This window comes from Anastrepha ludens, chromosome 6, assembly GCF_028408465.1.
Source record: "Anastrepha ludens isolate Willacy chromosome 6, idAnaLude1.1, whole genome shotgun sequence".
NCBI classification, from domain to species: Eukaryota; Metazoa; Arthropoda; class Insecta; order Diptera; family Tephritidae; genus Anastrepha; species Anastrepha ludens.
The window spans coordinates 50,100,438-50,122,865 of NC_071502.1; the positions used below are offsets into that span (position 1 = coordinate 50,100,438).

Here is a 22,428-nt window from a genome sequence, read left to right on the forward strand (position 1 = left end):
TTTTTAGCAAATGCAGAAATTTAATAAAAAAAAATTATAAAAAACTATCTCTTTTGAATTTTATAATTTAAAAATAAATCACTTATTTCACATCCGTGTTATCTTAAACTATAAGTATTTAATATAGTTTTCACGATATCATCAAAGATAAACCTTTGGATAGTGGATGTAATTTCAACGTTATACGGAATTCATTTAGTGTTAATTATGAAAGTTGTGTAAGTCAAAAATTTTAAGAAATTACATATAAACATAACTTAAAAGTAGTTGGTATCGGGACTTTCTTTCTACATATTGACCGTGATTTTGGTTTGATAGAAATGAAAATAAAAAAAGCAACCTACTTATACAAAATAAGATGATAGAAAAGTGTAGAAAGATTTTCTACTGAGGAAGTCACTAAAAGTATCAATCACAAAAAGAGTAAAAAATACCGCCGGGCGAATACAAAAATGAACCTTGTAAAATGTTCTAAAAAACTTCTTTAGATGATTCTAAATTCCATCGCGGATAGAAGCAGGTGTTGTTAAAAAATAAAATGGAATCTTCGAACGCGTATAAGAGGCATATTTAATATTTTTTTATAAAATTGGTAAAAATGCAACAACTGCTGCTGCAGAAATAAACACTGTTCACGGAGAGGATACCGTGAGTGTAATGACTGCCCAAAAGTGGTTTTCAAAATTCCAAAGTGGTAACTGCGACGTGGAGGATGCCCCGCCCGCTGGTCGTCCGGAAGTCTTTAACTCCGACGTCTTGCTTGAACTCGTGGAAACTGAGCCAAATTTGACAGTCGATATGATAGCTCAAAGGTTAAATTCATCGCATGGAACAGTTCACAGGCACCTGGTTCAGTTGGAAAAGGTTTCAAAGCTGGGAAAATGGGTTCCGCATAGACTTTCCGTCGCCAACCTTCAGCAGAGAGTGAATGTGTGTTCTCAGCTGCTGCAACGGCTTGAAAATGAAAATTTTTTGAACCGTATCGTTACTGGTGATGAGAAATGGGTCATTTACAATAATCCTGTTCGCAAACGCCAATGGTTAGGTAAAGATGAAACACCAGAACCGACCCCTAGAGATGGCCTTCACTCCAAAAAGTTCTCCTGCCTATTTGGTGGGATATGGCCGGTATTGTTTATCATGAACTTCTGGAACCAAACCAGACGATAACTGCTAATTATTATTCCCATCAGCTATCAAATCAAAATGAGGCACTTAAAAAAATCGAGCGTCTTTAGTGAATAGACGCAAAGTTTTGTTTCACCACGACAGCGCAAGACCTCATACCGCAAGGCAAACATTAGGCAAGCTGAACGAGCTCGGATGGGAGCTAATGCCGCATCCACCATACTCTCCGGATATTGCACCTTGTGATTATTACCTTTTCCGAGGACTTCAATCCCATTTGAGTAACAACAACTACTCTTCAAAAGAAGCTATAAAAAGGGATATCGAAGCGTATTTTGGCTCCAAGGACAAACAATTTTTTGAGCAGGGAATTAAAAATGTGCCTAACGTTGGCGAGACATTGTAAATAATGAAGGAAAATATATTATTGATTAATAAGTGATTTAAACATCTTTTTTATTAATTTTAAAACCACCTTTAGAAAACGCACGAACTTATGGACTGACCTGATACTTCCATTATACACTACCGCTAGACCAGTAACGGAACAAAAACCTAAAGACATCCTTCCAGTTTATCATGAAGATTCTAAGAATATTAAAAATAGAAAAATTCATAAAAATGGATTACTTTTAAAAAATATTTCAAATAAAATTCATATTTCTTTATTGCATTAAGTCATTTATAGGACATTCAATTAATTTTCAAATTGGCCTAAGGCAATTAGAGCTGTGAAAACAACATTTTCTTATAAAATTCATACAAAATTTTAGATTGGTAGTAAATTTTCATTAATCAAGACTAAAAAAATTATAACTCGTTTACACACAATTCAACGCTTGCAAATCATTGAATTTTATTATAAAAATGCGTGTTCTGTTAAAAAAGTTTATCGCGCGATTCTCCCATTTTATGGTCAGTTTAATCGACCCACTGAAGCGGCTATTCGAGCTATTGTGACTAAATTTAGAACCAAATTTACATTATTAGACATCAAACCACCAGCACGCTTACGTAGAGTGCGAACTGAAGAAAATATCGCAGCTGTATCGGCCAGTGCTAATGATGACCATCAATTATCGATTCGTCGCCGTTCGCAGCAATTGGGCCTCTGTTACTCAACAACGTGGAACATTTTGCGAAAGGATTTAGGTGTGAATCCTTTCAAAATACAGCTGGTGCAAGAATTGAAGCCGAACGGCCTGCGGCAACGCAGAATTTTTGGTGAATGGGCTCCTGGAAAGTTGGCCGAAGATCCACTTTTTTATCGAAAAATTGTGTTCAGCGACGAAGCTCATTTTTGGATCAATGGGTGCGTAAGTAAGCAGAATGGTCGATTTTGGAGTGAATATCAGCCAGAAGAATTGCAACAGCTACCAATGTATCCGGAAAAGGTCACAGTTTGGTGCGGTTTATGGGCTGGAGGTATCATTGGGCCGTACTTCTTCAAAGATGCTGCGAATCGTAAAGTAACTGTGAATGGTGAGCGGTACCGTGAAATGAAATCCAACTTTTTTTGCCCAAAATGCAAGAGCTTGACTTGCATGACATGTGGTTTCAGCAAGACGGTGCCACATGCCACACAGCACGCGTAACAATGGACTTGTTGAGAGGCGAGTTCGGTGAACATTTTATTTCACGTTCGGGGCTTGCCAATTGGCCACCCAGATCGTGCGATATAACGCCTTTAGATTATTTTTTGTGGGGCTATGTTAAAGCTCATGTCTATTCAGACAAGCCTGCTTCAATTAACGCATTGGAAGACAACATTAAAGTATTTATATGTGAGATACCGGCGGAAACATTGGAAAGAGTATGCCAAAATGGGACTAAGCGGATGGACCATTTGAGGCCCAGTCGCGGTCAACATTTGCATGTAATAATCTTCAAACATTAAATAATATGGACTATACTGTCGATTTATATAAAAAGTGCATGCATTTTTCTGAATTTTACGTGTTTTGTTTTTGAAAAACTTGCCTATAGCTCTTAAAAAATCACCCTTTGCTTTTGAACAATTTCACTACAATAATCTCTAAGTCCTTAACATAATCCCTAAAATAAAGTTCCAAAATATGTATAAATGAAAGCTAATAACTATGCGCAGAGTACTCCGATTTGCATAGGATTCTTGTATTTTGAAGCTAATCTCTCCTGGAAGTCTTTTCTTGACTTAGAATGCAAAACCTTGCAAAAGGAGCGCATCAATAAGCCAAAATGTGCTAGAAAAGCATATGCACTTGTCAAAAAAGTATCCGCACACACAGAAATGAAAGCAAGATATCAAGAAATTCATTGTAAAAAAATAAAATTTTAAACTTTTATGAAAAATTTTTAGTCCGTAATTTTTCTACAATTTCTATACATTTTTTCCTAAGCACATATTTAAGAATTAAATTTTGCAAAACAAAAACAGGATCCTTCACTTCAACGAAGTATTCGAAAAAGTATTCGTACATTGGCAATATACGGTTAAAGTATTTATATTTAACAAAACAGAATTTCTTAATTGTTACCTTCATTTCTTTGTGTACGGATACTTTTTAAGTTTATAGTCCGGGAACCAGGGATCATTTTGACCTCATCTTTTCATGCCGACTGACTTTAATGGATGACGAAACCAACCGTCAGCTGGTCCAGTAGCGGAGGGTACGTACGTGGGATGCTGCGAAACGTGTCGAAAAAAATTTTTAACAACTCATTTAATACCGGCTGAAATTTGTTGTGTATTGTTGACATTTAGTAGAATAAAAAAAAATAGTCAGCTGCCTCGTAGAGGGGGAAAAATACGTCAGCTGAACAGGCAAACTTGTAAAATAAATTAAAAAGTAAAACTACTTTATGCCGATTGAAATTTTTTTTACATAATTTTGGACACATATGAAAATATAATAATGATGGTCAGCTGCGTTTATAGCGGTGGGAAGACTACCAGCCGAAGCAAGAATGTATCATTGCGTTCATACATACATCTCGGCGGCGCGCGGAATTTTCAATGAGTTGGTAGAAATTTTTTTTCGACACGTTTCGTACCCTCCCACAATCACACCCACCGCGGGTGCGCCAACTGACGTTCACTTTCGTTATTCACGAAAGCTAAATTACAAGTATAGTCAAGAATTTAACGGTGTAAAAACGCAGTCAAAAATCGACCCCTGGCTCCCGGACTATTATCAGTCGTTTTCTCGAAATATCGGTTTCAGGCGACATGTGCCTTTTATCTCTCTAAAGCGAGTATGTACGTATAATATTTATGTTCGGCCCATATTTTGGCAGCATCATAAGAATGGCAATTTTGCAGAAGTTGAGTCATTGAGCGGATGCAGTGATAATCGGAAGATGTAATATTTATGAATATATTCCTTATTCGCTGTGGAAATTTTCTATATGAACCCACTCTTTTGTCCGATAAGAGTCTATGAATTTATTTTACATACCTACATACACACATACATAAATATATGTACGTTCTACTGTCGGTCTTGTAAAAGGCGAGATAAGCATTTATGCAGATCACGGTGAACTTTCACACGCTATTATTAATCAGCGGGCGATTAACTACTACATATACATATACATACACTTAGCGTCGTAAGTCTACGCTGCTTTGTGCGTAGTTGAAAATGTAACACGAAAAAAGTGTTTAAGTTTTTTGAAATGGACTCCATTTCCTTCTTAGTTTTCTTTTAGTTTTCACTATATAACGACATTGCATAATTCGTTTTAGATCTCATCATTTTACAAATAGATAATAGATTTTATTTGAAATGTAAAATTGTCATACTCTATATTCGACCCAAATTGGGGGACATCAGAATTCGTTTTAGAGGTATGGTTCCTTCGGCAAAGTTTCTTATTTTGATCTCTAGAATATGATTTTCACAGAGCAACGGACGATTTTTTTGCCTCCTCACAAATCGACCCGGCCTATTATCCATTGTTGAATCAATAAACTGCAATTTTCCTACGTTTCCCGCTGCCACACATACCCACACCATCACCCCATTACCGTCTTGTTTCACTGTTGGTAATTTGGGGCTGTACCAGATTTTCTCCTCCCATTTTTTATTTCTTTCGATACAAAAAATTTTTTTTTGTTTTGCGCTTAGGCTAACTTATGGTGTAAGGCGATGAGGCCTATTTTTGGCTTAATGTCGACGTCAATAAGCGAAATTGTCGTATTTGGGCTGAAGAGCAACCCGAAGTCATTCAAAAGCAGCCATTACGGCAATTGAAAACAACCTTTGGTGGACTGGAGGAACCATCCGCCCATATTTCTTTAAAGACGAGATTGGCGCCAATGTAACAGTGAATAGCGGACGCTATTGCGTCCAACCATTTCACCTACCTAGCTTTAAGTCTTCATTCACAAAGCCTATAATACTGCACGCTTCACCTGTCTGTTAACTTACTAGGACGCCCTGCTCTTGGCCTTGAAGTTGTAACGGCGTTATTTTATTAGTTTTGAATTGTTGTCCGAGCTGATGCCTAAGCCTTAGCCTTCCTTTCGCCAATTGTAAGGCTGAACATATAAGCCTCTCCTATAAAAATAATAATTTTTGTTACCCAAAAATCGCCCACAAATCGCCCAAACACAAAAAGGCAGTCTCAAAATAACTTTTGACACTCGCCGTACCACGAATAACCACAATAAGTACTATTAGAACCGGTGGCGACGCATTGCGGTGATAAATTTTTTGTTGCCAGCAAGACTACTATGATAGTAAAAGACGAAGATGACGAATCTGACTTTGTACTGATCCCATCGTGCGAATTTCATTGAGAAATAGTATTTATAAATAAGTTGAATTATGACACTTAGTGTGTATCGCATGTATTTTATTCGTATTATGTAAGTATGTATGTATATTGAATGCACCATATATTGTATGTACATACATACATATGTGTATTACTATAATACATATCAATGGACTGCAACAGAGTCTTAAGCAAGCGCAACTTAGGCGAGAATGAAATTTAAGGCAATTGAAACGATTGATAATAATTTCCAGTTGAATTTCATAAAATTTAACCTATATTTAATATTTAACTTGATGTGAAAGAAGAAATTACAGGTACATACCAGTAGTGAGCAAAAGACAATTCAAGCTTTGAATAGTTGTGAATTGTTTAAACAGCTCTTGAGAAATATGCTCGCACATTTTGAAATAATGAAATAAATATACATACTTACTGATTTTGCATAGTTAACTATGTAAATATTATCGAAGTAGAAAAAATTTACATATAAACATGTAAATAATAGAAAATATACCGTAAGTTGATAATTTTCAATTTAATAAATTGAAATTCCTTTGGTGTTTGTAGTATTTATATATATATATGTATATATAATTGCCGGGTACACCCTTTTTGGATGTTTGGCCGAGCTTCTCCTCCAATTTGTGGCGTGCGTATTGATGTTGGAGTTCCCGTCCGACTCCGAACAGCAGATATTTTTATGAGGAGCTGTTTCATCGCAGAAATACACTAGAAGGTTTTCCATTGCCTGCCGAGGGGCGACCGTTAGTAGAAAAATGTTTTTCTTAATTTTGGTGCTTCACCGAGATTCAAACCTACGTTCTCCCTGTGAAATCCGAATGGTAGTCACACACCAACTTATTCGGCTACGGCGGCCGTCAATAGTAGTACCTAGTATTTATATGCATGTAATTAAAAAATAACAAAGAAAAATACGAAATAAAAGTGAAGAAAAAACATTACAGTGCACTCGCGAGAACTCGAACTAATTAAAACAGGCGCTGTTCGATTTATCGAATTTGTTCGACTTATCAATTGAGTGTGCTATGTGAAAAAAACAGTCATCGATATCGATTTTTCGATCGATTGTTGAAAATGGAAGCCAGTAGAAAATTTCTGTAGTATAGTTTCGTTATACGAATTACATTTTGGTCCATTGGCTGGATCAATGGTGTCACATTCGGCGGCATAAACATAGTTAAAATTAAACCATCCTCGGACTTTAATTCGATTTCGTTGGGATGTGATGGGGCATTATCAATTAGAAGAAGAGCCTTCTCAGGTAGTCCCCATCTTTCAAATTTTTTCTTACCTAAATATTAAAGTCATTTAACTTGGTTAAAACAATTGTTTTAATGAATCTGGATTTTACCTGCGGCACGAACGAATTATGAAACCAGTCTTTGAAAATCGCCGAAGTCATCCAGGCTGATTTGGAATTTTTGTACTCCACCGGACAGTTAAAATTTTTGAAAACTCGAGGATTTCTTGCTTTGTCAATAACGAGAAGTTTAAGCTTATGGTTGCCGGTAGCGTTAGTGCAAGCCATAAATTGCCTTATCTTTCTTTTTTATAAGACTTATGGTGGACTTGGCTACCCCATATTCCTTCGCTAGAGAAGTAACACTACGTCCACGTTTAATTTTGTTAAGGACTTCAGCCCTCTCTTTTAATGTTAAACACTTCAACCTTTTACGATCCATTACTCACGTGCACTGATATACTACAAATGACAAATTTAAAGCAATTTGGTCAATGCAAGATGTTGTTCCCAGAAAACTAACGGGATATTAACGCCGAAATATTCATATGGACAATACACTAGTATACATATAATTTATATACATATACTAATATATTACATATGTATCTATGTACAAAATATACATGTTTGAAAAGAATGTGTGTACAAATAAATTTGTTTTTTTGTTCGAGTTATAGCGCTTTTTTATTGTTCGAGTTACAAAGAAGTCAATAGGGGAAAAAATGTGTTCGAGTTAGCACGTCGTTCGACTTAGCGGCTATTCGAGTTACCGCGAGTGCACTGTATTTCAAAACTTATTTTTCGAGCGTAGGCAACAAAATTCATAAAACACATCAGCTTAGTCACGGTTGCCATCTATTTAATTCTTACAAATCATGAAATTGGGAGAGCTTTTTGAGCTTTCTTGAGCGAAGTATTGGGTATAGGTTTCCGTCTTTTTTTAGCCAAAGTTACGATTTATTTAAACAATTAAATAATACCTGATATTATATGAAGTATAAAACTGCAACTTTACTCCATCTTTCAGGCATCAAACGGATTCCTCTGACGAAAAACTCGGGTTCTTTGGACTTGATCCATTCATTAAGCCAGTATCCGTTGCTCTCGTAAGAAGTGAACCGTTCTCCAATATGAGCTGACTGCATTGGTCGCAACAGATGGTAATCCGAAGGTACAATGTCTGGGGAATACGGCAACGTGTAGCCTACCTACAACAGATGCACAACATAACCTTTGAAGCGTGAATATTTTTTTTCGCTGTCGATGGACCTGGTTCACCTGACAGGCTCCAACATTTTCGACGTTTAAGGTTATCATAATAGATCCATTTTTCATTGCCAGTGAAGATGGAAATCTTTTCTTTTCTGCCGTTCGAGAATTATCTCACACGTCACCAAACGTCTCCCGATATCACTCTCCTTCAACTGATGGGGCACCCAGTTACCTGCTTTATGGACCATTCCCATCGCATGCAAATGTTTACCGACGCTTGATCAGTCAACATCCAACTCTTCGGACATCTCATCAAGGGTTCGACATTCGTCTTCATCCAGTAATTGTTGTAGTTGGGTATCTGCGAAGTTTTTCGGTGCCCCTTCGCGATCTTTATCACTCGCGTCGAAATTGCGAAATCGACGAATGTCAACTACTGCGATCGAGGCCTCACATATACACCTTCAAGTTACCACACAAAAGTAGTATCACCAGCGACACTTCTTTTACGAGGGCGGTAACTTATTCCCATATCCATATTTGAATATGGAGAAGAAGTAATGCGGATACAATTATGAAACTTACAACCTTTACTGAGCATAGTAACATCTATTAACGAAAAAAGGAGAAAAAAATATGTGAGGCTGAGTTTTTTTTAATCATGGCTAAAAAAAACTTTTTTCCAAGAAATTAAAAAAAGAAGTAAAATCTTTGTCCAAAAAGTATATTATATTTTATACAATAATAAAAATTAACAAACAAATGTGATGTGTAAAAGAACAGTAAACAACTCTACATCAAAATTCTCAACATTTTTTCAATTTTTTTCAGTTTTTAACTTATTACACGAAACTTAAAAACAAAGAAATGTTCAGAAAAATTAACTACAATATCAAAATTAATTGGATCACTTGACATGAAAATGCTCAGATGTAAAATAAAAATTATAAAACAGTTTTTAAAAATAAATTTTCATAAAGATTTCCAGGTAATTACCTCCCATAAGGGAAGTTAGTTTAATAAACTAATAACCAAATAGAAATTATTGTATAAAAAAAATGTATATATATTGTAATATATTAGAAAATAGAGAGAATCAACATTTTTTGCGAACTTATAAGATAAAATATAAGAAATAGTCCTGAAATGTATTTCTCTTTTTCTGCCCCGTTTGTAAAAGAATGCCACATTACTTTAATTAGGGAGGCTTAACTAAAAACATTGAAGCCATTGTTATTAAAATGTGTTTTTTTTTATTATGGCGTCATATTGCTATATGTGCAATTAAGGAATTATATTTTGTTAAATTGTCCCGCTAGAGAAAATTCTCGCAATGTGCTTCTTTTTCCCGAGTACAAAGACCAACTAACGTAAGCTCCCCCTCAACTGGCCATGGCAAAACTAAGAGTATATTTCTGTTCTAAAACATGTAGTTTTCAATAAAAAATATTTGCAATTTTAGGTAGACTGCAGGTGAAAAACTGCAAAGCCACCTTTTCTGTGGCAACATCAAGACGTAGGTCATAATTTTGAGAAATAAATCGCCCGAGATTTTTATAGAAGCTACCAGACATCCACATCCTTCAGCGCTTGTGTCCGACCATAAAGATATCGTGATGGTGAGTAATGTGCAGAATTTGCAAATATATAAAAACTTCTGAACTTACAGCAAATATTATCTGAGAGAACGTGGAATGTAATTTGTTTGCTAATTAATCGCTTTGTTTTCCAAAACGCCGCGAACACTGCCTGTAGAGTGCAGTATGAAAATATGTAAAACCTAGGTATACCAGACAACTACAGCTATTATTATTTTACAGTAGTGATAAGCCACCAGCGGGTCTCACGTCAGTCGTGCGTAAGCGTTCAATGGTTTAAATAATTACTCGAACCTTCTCGGATATCGTAATGGACTTGGCACCATGCAACCATTGACTTTTTAATGCAGTTCATCATTTGCGGACGGTGGTGATAGTTTGATTTCTTAAGCGCCAACTAAAATTTAGATGAAATTCGCGAAAAAGCAGTTTAAATTTGAAAAAAACTGTATTTTATTTAAAAAATAATTCATTGAACAATCAAATAAAAATAAAAGAAATATTTTAAAGTGCCTGGAAGTGCGACAAAATGACACCAACGATAAATAAAGGTAAAAAGTGAATAAATAATTAAAAAAAATAATTTATAAAAAAATATAAAACTGCATATATGTATGAATAATATCATTGCAAGTTCTTTTGAAAATAAATAAATAAATAAAAATAATGGCTCCAACTTGAAATATTCTTAGATACATAAAAAGTAATATATAAAGTTTTTAATTGAGTTTAAACTATTTAACCACATTTGAACTTCAAAAAAGTGTTTTATAATAGTGCACAACCTATTTGCAAAACAAACAAACAAAAAATAAATAAATAAAATAGAAAACAAAGAGATTAATATTTTTTACCGAAATGAACTTCGCACGCATGGAGTGAACTGCATTAAGATTACAGGCACATTACCCTCATCTATACAATTCATTCACTGACACTATGCGCCTAGTGATCGGCGCGATAGCAATTAATCATCATCACCATCATACAATTCTTACTGTGACTGTTAAAAGCGAAAATTGAAAGGGTTAAGCCATTGTAGCGATGAAAAGCAGCATAATTTGGGAATATTTTCAGTGGGTCAGTGTAATAAATCAAAATTCAGAAAAATGTCTCTAAAAATAACTTTTTTTTAAGTATTGTAATGTAAAAGAAAGTGACAGCCTTTCGCATACCAAACTTTGTTTTGAAAAGCTGGTGACGAAACCTAAAATTTTAAATTTTCGTGTGCTTTCATTATACGGCCTGCGAAAAAGTGCTGCTCTTTTGTACGACCCCGCCAAAAAAGTACAGCAGCTCAACATTTTGACAAGTCTTCGCAATTTTTCGGTATTTTTTTGCATGCATTTTTTATAAAAACAAAGAATATAAATCCATCAAAATTCCATGGGCTTTAATAAGCATTTCTAGGAATATATTTGGTATGCAGTTTTATAGCTAATTGAATTTTTGTTCAACCAAGTGTAGATTTGAAGTTGCTAATACACTCAGTTGGTTTTTAATATAATACAATACATTCTCTCCACGACATTGTGACGCATTTTCTCCATATAACAAATGCACGACGATTTAGTCATTTATTTAAAAAAAATAAATTAGATTTTTAAACCACTTCAAACTTGCACTTTATTAAAATAAAACAAAACAACAGCAGAAAGTCATCGTGCATTTGTTTTACGGAATTTGTTTTACGAAAATGCGCACGACCTGCGGGAAAAATGTATAAAAAAAAAATCAAAAAACCACAAAACAAAATGTTCATGCATTTTTTTATGGAGAACATGCGCAATATCGTCGAAAAAAATGTATAAAAATCAAAGAGATTTCTTAGAAAGTACATTTTATTATATTAAAATTTTGCGGAGCTATAAAATTGGATACCAAAAAATTAGTTATCTATATATATAAAAAGAAGTTACATTTCCTTGGTAATCTTATAACTCAAGAGCCGCCGAACCGATTGGCACACAAATTTTAGAGTTCTTTTCTATCTTTAAGGAGGTGGTTTGTGTGAAGTTTGGTTGAAATCGGTGCAGCCGTTCCTGAGTTATGACATTTTATGCTTATGAGCGTTTCTGTTGTACTGTTGTGGTTGTAAGTGTATTATGTTAATATTAGTTTGCTGTCGTTGGAATTCAGTTTTTGCAAATATATTTTATTGGTGATGAGAATCGTGAATTAGATCAGCGCTGTGCAATTTCGACGAATACGAGAAGATCAATCGTGAATTAATTGCAAATAATGTTCCATCAACACAATGAATTGGTGAAATTGTTCAAAGTGGCACTCGATCTGATGCCCACCGATGGCCACAAAATCATAATAAAAGCCGATAAAACACCAATTGGGGAGCACGCCAGACGATTCAATGTACCAACGATTGATGAAGTAGCCATTGTTGTGGTTGGTGAACAGTTTCGGTAACGAGATATTGTTTTGTATCGTAGAAATGAGCAATTACAACGTATTTCAGAACTCCATCGCTGTTATGATGCATTGCAATACCCCATTTTGTTTTGGAGAGGGGACGATGGCTATCAAATCAACATACCAATGATAAATCCAACAACTGGTACATACACATTTTATTTTTGTTTAAATATGATTTTTAAATAATTTTCATACGCTAATTAATTTTTGCATTGCAGGTCAAAAATCAACGAAAACCGTCAGTGCGATGAATTTTTATTCGTATCGATTGATGATTCGCCCTCAAGAAAACAATTTTATTTTGCGATGCAATCAACTTTCGCATCAATATATCGTCGATATGTACGCCAAAATTGAAAGTGAGCTATTCAATTTCATCCGTCAGAGTCAAGCCCGATTGAGATCAGAGGAATACATACATTTGCGTGACGCAATAATCAATGATGCATTTATCGATTTGCAAGTCATTTTGGACGAAAATATATTAAAAAATTCAATGCTCCAGGAGCCCTTGGAAAAACATGTTTAACTTTATTTATTTTAGCATAATTTATTTAGCGTAAAAAATTGAAATGGAAATTAAAGAATCAAAGTTTAATTACAAGTTTTTATCGGCTCTTTCACCTTACCTGTATATAGGTGGCCACCACAATCAAATTTTAAAAAGTACAGAAAAGGCTATTGTGACATCTTTAGAAAGTATGTTGAATGAAAAAAATCCACTAATTAAACTGTTTAAATATTTTACGAGTTCTATAAAGAAAACTTAATATGAAAAATTTCTTGCGATATAAAAAAAACATTTTATGTATGGTGGTGCGAAGCCCACTGGGTGATGCTAGTACTTTCATAAAAATATAATGAACATTTTTTAAGAAGATGAAGTGTGAAGCTTTTTAAATAAGTTCCGCCACATCAACACATGAATTTAAGGTTTATTTTGAAAATCTGCTAGCCCTGCTGAAGCTCAAGGGATTGATAGAATTCCTTATGAGTTCTTAAAAAATGCCACCGTTACTTTCATTACGGCTATGGCAAGTGCTTATACAAATCTTTACGATAAATGCAAAGTAGTCGTAGTTTTTCCTATCTTCAAAAAAGGGGGTCCTGCCCTAGTAGGAAACTACAGAGGAATTTCATTCATGAACTGTATTGTTAAAGTTATGATGGGCATAATTAACGAAAGAAGAACCTCTTGGACTGAAAAGAGCAGTATTTTAAACGAGTATCAAGCCGGCTTCAGAAAGAATTACTCCACAGTTGACAATATATTCAATTTAACCGCTATTGCCCATTTAAGAATCGAAAAAAAGAAGAAAGTTTACGCGTATTTTGTCGACTTTAAAGCGGTGTTTGATAGAGTATCAAGAAACGCCTTGATATATAAGACACATTATATTGGCCTTGCAACGAAACTAGTGAAGTTCATATAGAATATATGTATACAGCGATACAAAGACAATTGTATGGAATGACTCGGAAATTTAAGATACATTCAAAACAAATTCAGGCGTCAAATAGGGATGCTTATTGTCGCCAATAGACATAGAAGGGGAAAATATTAGACTTCTAATGTATGCGGATGACATTATTTTGATAGGGGATCACCCAGGCAAACTACAAGAGATGATCAATAACCTTGAAAGCTACTGCAACCTGTGGAACCTTGAAGTAAACCACTCAAAGGCTCAAATAACGGTATTCAGAAAAGGTGGGAAACTTAGTAAAGAGGGGAAATGATTAAATTGGGGGACATCAGAATTCGTTTTAGAGGTATGGTTCCTCCGGCAAAGTTTCTTATTTTGATCCCTAGAATATGATTTTCACAGAGCAATGGTCGATTTTTAAATCGACCCGCCCAGCAGTAGACTGAGCGAATATAATTACTTAGCCATTTTCGCACCTGTATATTTTTATGTATGTATGTATGTATGAACGTAATTTGTAATGCCTTATTTATTAGTTTTGTAATTTTGTTTGCATTATTTTAATAATAATTAGTATTTTTTCTACTGTATAAGTGCTAATAGTATAATAAGTGAAAATCGTAGGAAACACTTTTGAAATTAAAATTATTAATAATTTTGTTTATTATTTTTAGGTCCTCGCTTTGGCATGCGGCATGTGCAAGCCTTGCTTATATTCCTGAATATTACGTTCTTATATTTTGCCCGCTTAAATGTTTCGGTGGCTGTGGTGGCCATGACAAATGCCAATACAACGAATCCAAATTTTCCGGTAAGATACGATTTATCGACGACTCGAAACTGCCATTTTTGGCTTAAGATATTCTTCCTTTCAACTAATTCATTTCCTTTCAATAATTTCAATTAATTTTTAAATAATTTATTGAACATTTTTGTTTTCGCAAGTTAGACAAATTTGGCGAGGTCTCGAAACTGTAGTTTTTGAATTTTGCTATTCTTCCATACAGCCACAGATATATAAAATTTGTATATTATTGCATACTTTATTCAACATTTTCGTTTTTAAAAATTTAACAAAATTTGCGACATTTTGAAACTGTCATTTTCGACTTATACTCCTCTTCCGTACAGCCACAGATTTAATAAATTTTTCTAATATTGATTAATTGGTTGGATATTGTTTGATTGTTTTGAATTTTTGTATATTTATTTTTTTTTTGTATTTAAAAATTGGTAAAGTAATGAATTACAATCATAATGATTTTAAAGGATTACCGGCTAGGCCATCAGCTTTGTTTTGAAATTTTGTTTTTATAAATTGGGCAAGGAAATGGGCGAGGTATCGAAACTGTCATTTTCGACTTATGCTATGTTTCCATACAACCATAGATTTAATTTACATTAATTTATACTACAATTCTTGTTTTTCCTAATATTAGTTTTTCCTCCTTTTGAAATTTTGTTACAGGAGTACGATTGGAATGAAAAGCAGAAATCATACGTCTTATCGAGCTTCTATTGGGGCTATGTGATAACACAGTTTCCGGGTGGTTATTTGAGTCATTGTTTTGGCTCCAAAATAGTAATATTCTTTTCAACTTTTTTCTCTGCACTCTGCAGTATTTCAACACCATGGTTCGTCTATTTCGGTAGTTGGAAAGCATATTGCGCCATACGCTTGGCAATGGGTCTATCGCAAGGCGTCTTGTGTCCGGCTATACATCAGCATATCGGGAAATGGGCACCAAATAGCGAACGCAATCTTTTGGGTGGACTTAGTCATTCAGGCTGCGATAGTGGTGTTGTGATAGCTATGGGTCTTAGTGGTTTCATAGCTAGCAGCTCACTTGGTTGGCCTGGCATATCTTATATATCAGCCGTCATTTGCTTTGCTTGGTGTTTAATTTGGATATTTTTTGGTTTTGATAATGCGCCTTCAGCACGTTTTATAACACCTGAAGAATGCCAGTACATTGAATCGGACTTAAAACATGCAAGTAATTTCCATAAAAAGAATATTCCTGTACCATGGGCGGCTTTCTTTACTTCAGTGCCTTTCCTAAGTCTTCTGGTGACGCGTTGTGCACAAATTTGGGCATTTTCAACACTGCAAACCGAGTTGCCTTCGTATATGGCTGGTGTAATGAATATGAATATAAAGAGTAATGCCCTCTACTCTTCACTACCCTATGTGACAATGTGGATACTGTCATATTTTTATCTCTTTTTTATGAATCTTTTACTTGGCAAGCAAATAGCAACACTGACAGTTTTACGTAAAACAGTAAATACAATTGCATTTTGGACACCAGCAGCTATGCTTGTCGGCATCAGTTATCTGGACGAAGAGCAACAAACACTAGGGATCGTGCTCATAACCTCAGCTATAGGCATAAGTGCGGGAGCGACAATTGGTTCCACATTGAATACGATCGATTTAACGCCTAATCATGCAGGTATTTTGATGGGCATTATCAATACGATTGCTAACTTTGTGCCAATTCTAACACCATTACTTGTCGGGGTTGTTGTAACGGACGAGGTGAGTTCTATAAAGGAGTAAATTAAAATTTTAAACTTAACCTTTGTTTCTTTTTTTATGTTTGTTTTTCTTTGTATGAAGCACAATCGCTCACTTTGGCGCATCGTCTTCATTATATCAGCGGCAGTTTTATTCATTGGAAATCTAGTTTTTATTTTGGGTGGATCTGCCGAAACCCAACCATGGGACGCACCTGACTTTCTGACTCGTAATAATGCAGATGCTGAAACGTATAGTGATCCAAAGCTTGAAAGGAGTGAAAGAAAATTGTCTGAGGAATCGCAGATTCTGACAATAGCCGAAGAAAAGAAAAATGGTACATTGACTTTGGAAAATTTACATGCAGATAAAATCACTGGCCGCGAACAATTAAATGGCATTTGTAACAAAGCATTTGAGTTGATTACATCAGAAGAATTGAAGGGTGAAAAAGCAACGACTGAGGCAATGAAAAGCGCTAAAGCAAACGGAGATGGGGGAATGGATACTACGAAACTGTAAAGGTAGAAATTAGAAATATACGAAGAAATAAAAAACCTACGCTGCCTCATTCATGCTACTTTGGTGCAGTCTGAACAACAACTGATTGCAAGAGCATAAGAATACCTACTAATGAAACCTGGTGAAAAGAATTCAGATCAGACCGTTAATCGGCTCTCAGCGAATTTAAAAGAATCAGCCGATTGGCTAACGTCACATGGGGCATAACCAAGAATGATAGAAACAATATTGCGCCCATCAGAGAGTGCGTGACGTCCCATTGGCCGAGTTGTGCAGTGTTGCCAACCATTTGCTCTTCGTAACAAAGTAAGTTCTTCTCAGTAAGTTCAAACACTTTTTAAAATGTGTATAAAGGTTTTCAATCTTAAGAAGAGTTGAGAGAAGAAGATTTAATATACTTGCATAACCTTAAAAGGAACAAAAAATTAAATTTGCACTTTCAAAATATCAAATTTTATAAGAACCAACAAATTTTCATTAGCACTAAACTCTTTTCAGAGAGACCTTTTTTAACCTTCTTTTGTTTAATAATATAGTTTTTTTAACTTAGAGTTTCAGTAGCTTTAAATTGAAAAAAAAAAAAAAACATCAAACTTAAAAATTTTCGCATTTTGGGTATAGAAAAACACTGAATTAATTGCGAAGAGCAAATGGTTCGCAACACTGCACAACTCGGCAAACGTGACGTCACGCACTCTCTGATGGGCGCAATCTTGTTTCTGTCATTCCTGGTTCATAACAACTGTTTGTTTACGAAATACATTGCGTGGGTGATATAGGAAAAACAAAATAACACAATCTACGCACATGATAATCCGCTGCTGACTGAACAACGACTGATAAGTGTGAAATTTTGCTGCTGGATCTCTGAAGACATTACAGCCTAAGTTAGTCTCACAATATTGCTACGGATGACCTTGTAATTTATCGTCATTGAAATAAAAGTCGTTTGTTTTCATAGTCGACTACACATTGCTTATAGGGTGACATCTAAAAGTACGGCATTTGTATATTAATTAATGTGTAGCAAATAAATTTGCGCCTAAAATACCACAACAATCTTCTAGTTAGTGGGTGCACATTTCCTTTTTACATCCATATGTCCATACATAAATGATAAACAACATTATGGTGACTTCAGCGGAGTGAGACGGCTGCGGATAGAGAAATGTTTTATAAACATCATCAAATTGCAAATTAGTTTTTAAATTATCATGTATTGTAATGAAGTCTAATTTAAGTTACGTTATTAATTGTTTATGTTTGAAATTTTTGAATTTATGAATTTAAATAAATAAAATAAATAGTTGGCGCGTACACTTCTGTTAGTTGTTTGGCCGAACTCATCAGTGGTGGTAGTTTTCGCTCTGCAATTACTGTTCTACTGAACTTGTCTGTTGTCATTTATGTTTTCTTCTTTAAGAAAAAAAAAAACACCGCCTATGACACGAAAACTGAAAATAAACCGTTATTCATTTGTGGTGTACTCATTTATTGTGAATTTCTGAATTATCCCAGTTGTAAGTGTTTGATTGCTGTATGTAGTTTTTGTTTGACTGTTGCAACCTTATTTTATAAAATATAAAATCAATTATTTAACTAAATAAAGTAAATGAGAAAACATTAAAAGAGTGATTACATAAATAAACGAATTAAATAATTTGACTAACTAAATGAAGTAAAAAGGAGTAGAGAAATTCATTGACGAGCATTGAACTGATTGAAATACACATAGCAAACGTTAATATAAGAGTAGAGTATAAAATTATAATTTGAAATAAATATTATATTAATAAAAAATGCAAAAATAAGATGAAGAAAAAAGAAATAAAGAAAAAATTGTTGGTCATCAACACAACACGCGGTGTTCCCAAGCGGTCCCCCATCTAAGTACTAACCGCGCCCGAGGCTGCTTAATTTCGGTGATCGGATGAGAACCGATGTTTTCAGCGTGGTATTTATACTTACTTTAAACTTTTCAAATATATCAACTATTATATCACACATAACATAGCATATGCGGAGCATTCAAACAATTAACAAGGCCCTAAAGAAATCATTACCATATCTCATCATCATCAGGTAGCGATTATAGCTCAGGGTGAGCTTTAGCTTCATCTACAATCCTCTTCCAATCTGCACGGTTCATAGCAACAGATCTCCACCTCCTAACTCGTAGTTTTTTCAGGTCGGCTATGGCTTGGTCAAGCCAGGTTAACCTTGGACGTCCTCGGGCTCAAGTCATTAGACAATTCGTTGATAAAAAAGATTTTTGGGGGCGGCTGTCTTCCATGCGCACAGTGAGCCCTAACCATCGAAGCCTTTGGGATTTAATGTATTTCACGGCGTCTTCTCTCTGGCATAAGCTCAGCAACTCATCATTGTAGCGTATTCGGTACGTTCCATCGTTGCAGCGTATGGGGCCAAACACCCTTCGGAGTACTTTTCGTTCGAAAACTCTTAAGCTACTTTCGTCTTTCCTTGTCAATGTCCAGCACTCGCAGCCGTAGAACAGCACCGGTAGTATTATTGACTGGTAGAGGCGGAGTTTACATTCACGTGTGAGCAGTTTGGTCTTCACGAATTTTGTGTGGGCATAATATGCTTTGGTTGCTGCCATTATTCTGTCTTGTATTGTGTCGTAACTACTGTTGTCATTTTTTATTAACACTCCCAATTATTTGAAGTGTTGAACACCTTCAAAGGTTAATGTCCCGACTTGGATGTTTTCAGGACTTAGTCTTTTTTCGCTGCCGGAGACTTTTAGATATTTAGTTTTGCCTTTATTTATTCTAAGGCCTACTGATTTCGCACGAAATTCAATATTACAGAAGGTTTCAATGAGACATATTTTGTTCCTTGCCACTATTGCGATATCATCACCATATCTACTTACAGGGTTTGATTGAGAAGTAAGCAGTTTTATTAAACCTTTTGGCTTATACATTTACTATTCTTCAAAATAGGACCCTTGAGCGTCAATTCACCGCTGTCAGCGGTCCTTTCACCGCCGGAAACATTTTAAGCTCATCCGCCGGAATCGCGTTCAATTCGGCTGTCACAGGGTGGGGAAGCACCGGAACTCTCATCTTGGCCAATGCAGAGGTGCAGAGGAAGGCGTTGTGTGCCGGCGCATTGTCATGATGAAGAGTCCATTTGTTGACGAGGTCAGACCGAACCTGGGCAACGCTGTTTTTCAGCCAAAGGAGCACTTCTTTGTAAAATGCCGAATTTACAGTGCTTCCTGGAGGTACAAACTCCTTGTGGACGATGCTTCGAGAGTCGGAAAAGATGATCAGCATGGTTTTGACCTTGGATTTCGACATGCGCGCCTTCATGGGTCATGGTGACTTGTGCCACCGTTTTACCTGGGCACTGGACAGAGATTGGTCCCACTAAGCCTCCTTGAGTAGCCCAATGGTTTCGGTATTCGTTTTGTTTAGCTTTACGCAAAATTTGATCGAGTAAAGTTGCTCCAACGATCGCTGCATTTTCGCCACTGCAAAATCCTAACACACTTTTAAAACAGCTTTCACGTGCGGATCGATGTTGACTGCACCGCTGTTGCCAGAGAACAGGGGCCGGCTTCTAGTGGAAGGGGAAGGTCCAATCAAGGTGCATTCGGTTGATCGCTTGGCAGACGCTCCGCGCGAGAAGGCTCATTACTTTTTAATCAAACCCTGTATATGAATTATTTGAATGAGTGTATAAAGATTTAATACATATCCCTACAATTTTCCCATTGTCAATTTGTGCTAAAAGTAAACACGTTAAGTCCGCCTGAATGCAGTTTTGTCAGTTTATGTTAAGGTTAGTGTTGCATGGTACTTTTTTGAATTCACTGTAAATTTGTTTTAAATTTTAACCCTATAAAGTTAGTATGCGTCAAATTGACGCAGGTGCTTTTGAAGTATTGCTGTTCCTTTCTAAATGGCGCGTTTCACAGACCTTTCGTAAGCCACACACGTCACTGTGGTAAATGTTACCGATTTTGAAATATGAGTCGTTAGTCAAAATGAATTGTAAGTGGCTTTCAAGATTTTTGTCTATGTTTGTTTACTTCACAATTACTTATTAAATATAATGGCACGTCGCAATTTTGACGAAGGCCACATCCTGGCTGCTCTTTTGGAGACTGTTGACGAGTTAACCTGTAGCGAAACGGATAGTGAGATAGAAAATCATGAGAGCGAAGGTGATGCGTACAGCGAGATGTAAGCAGCTTTTGAATATGTGGAGAGGAAGAACTGCGTATATCTAGCGAAAACGATGCCATAGTCCAAAAAGATATTGAACAACTAGCTTCTTCATCAGCATTTTGACAAATAATTACATTGCCGCAGAGAACTATTAGAAGAAAGAGTATATATTGCTGGCCGACTTCAAAACCAACTAGGCGTAGTCGAGTGTCAGCGCTGAATATTGTTAAATCTCAAAGGGGCCCTAATGAATGGACCGCAATATAAGTATCTATATGATCCTGTTTTATGCTTCACTATCTGCTTTTACTGGTGAAATAAGTGTCGAGATCGTAAAATGTACTAATACTGAGATGCGGGCCAGGGGGAACATCTATGTTTTGTTTTGACAGACCCCTTACACTTGCCTCTTATAAGCCGAAGCCAACTAAAATGATTTACTTGTTATCGTCTTGCGCTAAGGACGCCAATGTAAACGAAACTACCGGAGAACCAGAGATGATTATGTATTATATTCAAACTAAAGGCAGAGTGAATACTCTGGTTCAAATATGTTCTCTGATGACAAATAAATGGCCTATGGCTGTTTTCTAGTATTTTAATAAATATTGCATGCATTCATGCTTATACAGCCACAATGTCAGTAGCCAAGATTTTGACAGGTGGCTGGCGGAAAAAGATATTCTGTGGAACCAGATTGGCGACATCGCGCCGAGCAATATAATCAGAAAAATGCTGGAACGCGGTAAAGAAATACATCGAACGTACTACGGCAAAAAAGGTAGACCTCGGCACAGTGCAACAAAGCGAAGCCGCACAGAGTCTATGAACGCCGTTCTGGGCACTGCCGAAGTGATACAGAAAATAGTCCAGGGAAGAGTGTCTCTCCAGAAAGAGAAGAAGGATCGTTTTGGTGGCAACACCACTCGACGCAGTAGACGACGTTCGCTGTAAATGCGAAGGCAATTTGAACTTTACCTCACCCACCACAAACAAAAAGTGATAAGGTTCAAGTTGAGGTGCCAGCACATCTCGCCACCAACTTGTTTAATGGTTATTTATAGCATGACTATGCTCAGGAACTTTATTAGCCTGTTGACATCTAAGCCAGGCAGTTGTTCGAGACTCTCAAACAGTGGTTTGCCCCGAGTTGATATTCTATTCTTCCATAGGGCAGGCCATTCACAGAGAAAATGGAAGATTGTTTCCTCTTTATCCGATTGTTTTCAACTATGAAAGTGTGTGTTGTGAGAGATGCCCATTTAAATGCTTGTTCTCCGACATACCAAAAGCCAGTTATGACTGTCGTTGACGTTTGTTTGAAGTTGTAAGTGGGAAATAACGTTATGCTAATTTTGCATGT

The 22,428-nt window shown here is 35.9% G+C and overlaps 2 protein-coding genes and 1 pseudogene across 3 annotated transcripts; 2 read left to right on the plus strand and 1 right to left on the minus strand.

Annotated features, from left to right (window-relative positions):
• Positions 1–10,203: 10,203 nt before the first annotated feature.
• Positions 10,204–18,183, plus strand: LOC128867604 (putative inorganic phosphate cotransporter). 2 transcript variants are annotated; one of them, XM_054108992.1, is made up of 4 exons: positions 10,204–10,517; positions 14,498–14,634; positions 15,292–16,365; positions 16,447–18,183. In XM_054108992.1, the coding sequence occupies exons 1-4, from the start codon at positions 10,496–10,498 to the stop codon at positions 16,864–16,866; spliced, it is 1,653 nt and encodes a 550-aa protein (XP_053964967.1). In that variant the 5' UTR covers positions 10,204–10,495; the 3' UTR covers positions 16,867–18,183. The 2 variants fall into 2 exon arrangements, with proteins under 2 accessions (XP_053964967.1, XP_053964968.1); XM_054108993.1 differs by lacking the exon at positions 10,204–10,517 and adding an exon at positions 10,724–11,046.
• On the plus strand, positions 12,400–12,942 carry LOC128867605 (uncharacterized). Its single transcript, XM_054108994.1, has 2 exons — positions 12,400–12,538; positions 12,615–12,942. Exons 1-2 carry the CDS (start codon positions 12,520–12,522, stop codon positions 12,923–12,925), a joined length of 330 nt encoding a protein of 109 aa, XP_053964969.1. The 5' UTR covers positions 12,400–12,519; the 3' UTR covers positions 12,926–12,942.
• Positions 18,184–18,715: 532 nt separating the features above from the next.
• Positions 18,716–18,832, minus strand: LOC128868954 (5S ribosomal RNA; annotated as a pseudogene).
• Positions 18,833–22,428: the final 3,596 nt, after the last annotated feature.

Excerpts from the sequence above, each read along its gene's own strand:
- LOC128867604 (XM_054108992.1), top strand. The coding sequence starts at position 10,496 with ATGACACCAACGATAAATAAAG. Across the intron at positions 14,635-15,291 it reads CAACGAATCCAAATTTTCCG|GAGTACGATTGGAATGAAAA; the intron begins GTAAGATACGAT and ends ATTTTGTTACAG. Across the intron at positions 16,366-16,446 it reads GGGTTGTTGTAACGGACGAG|CACAATCGCTCACTTTGGCG; the intron begins GTGAGTTCTATA and ends CTTTGTATGAAG.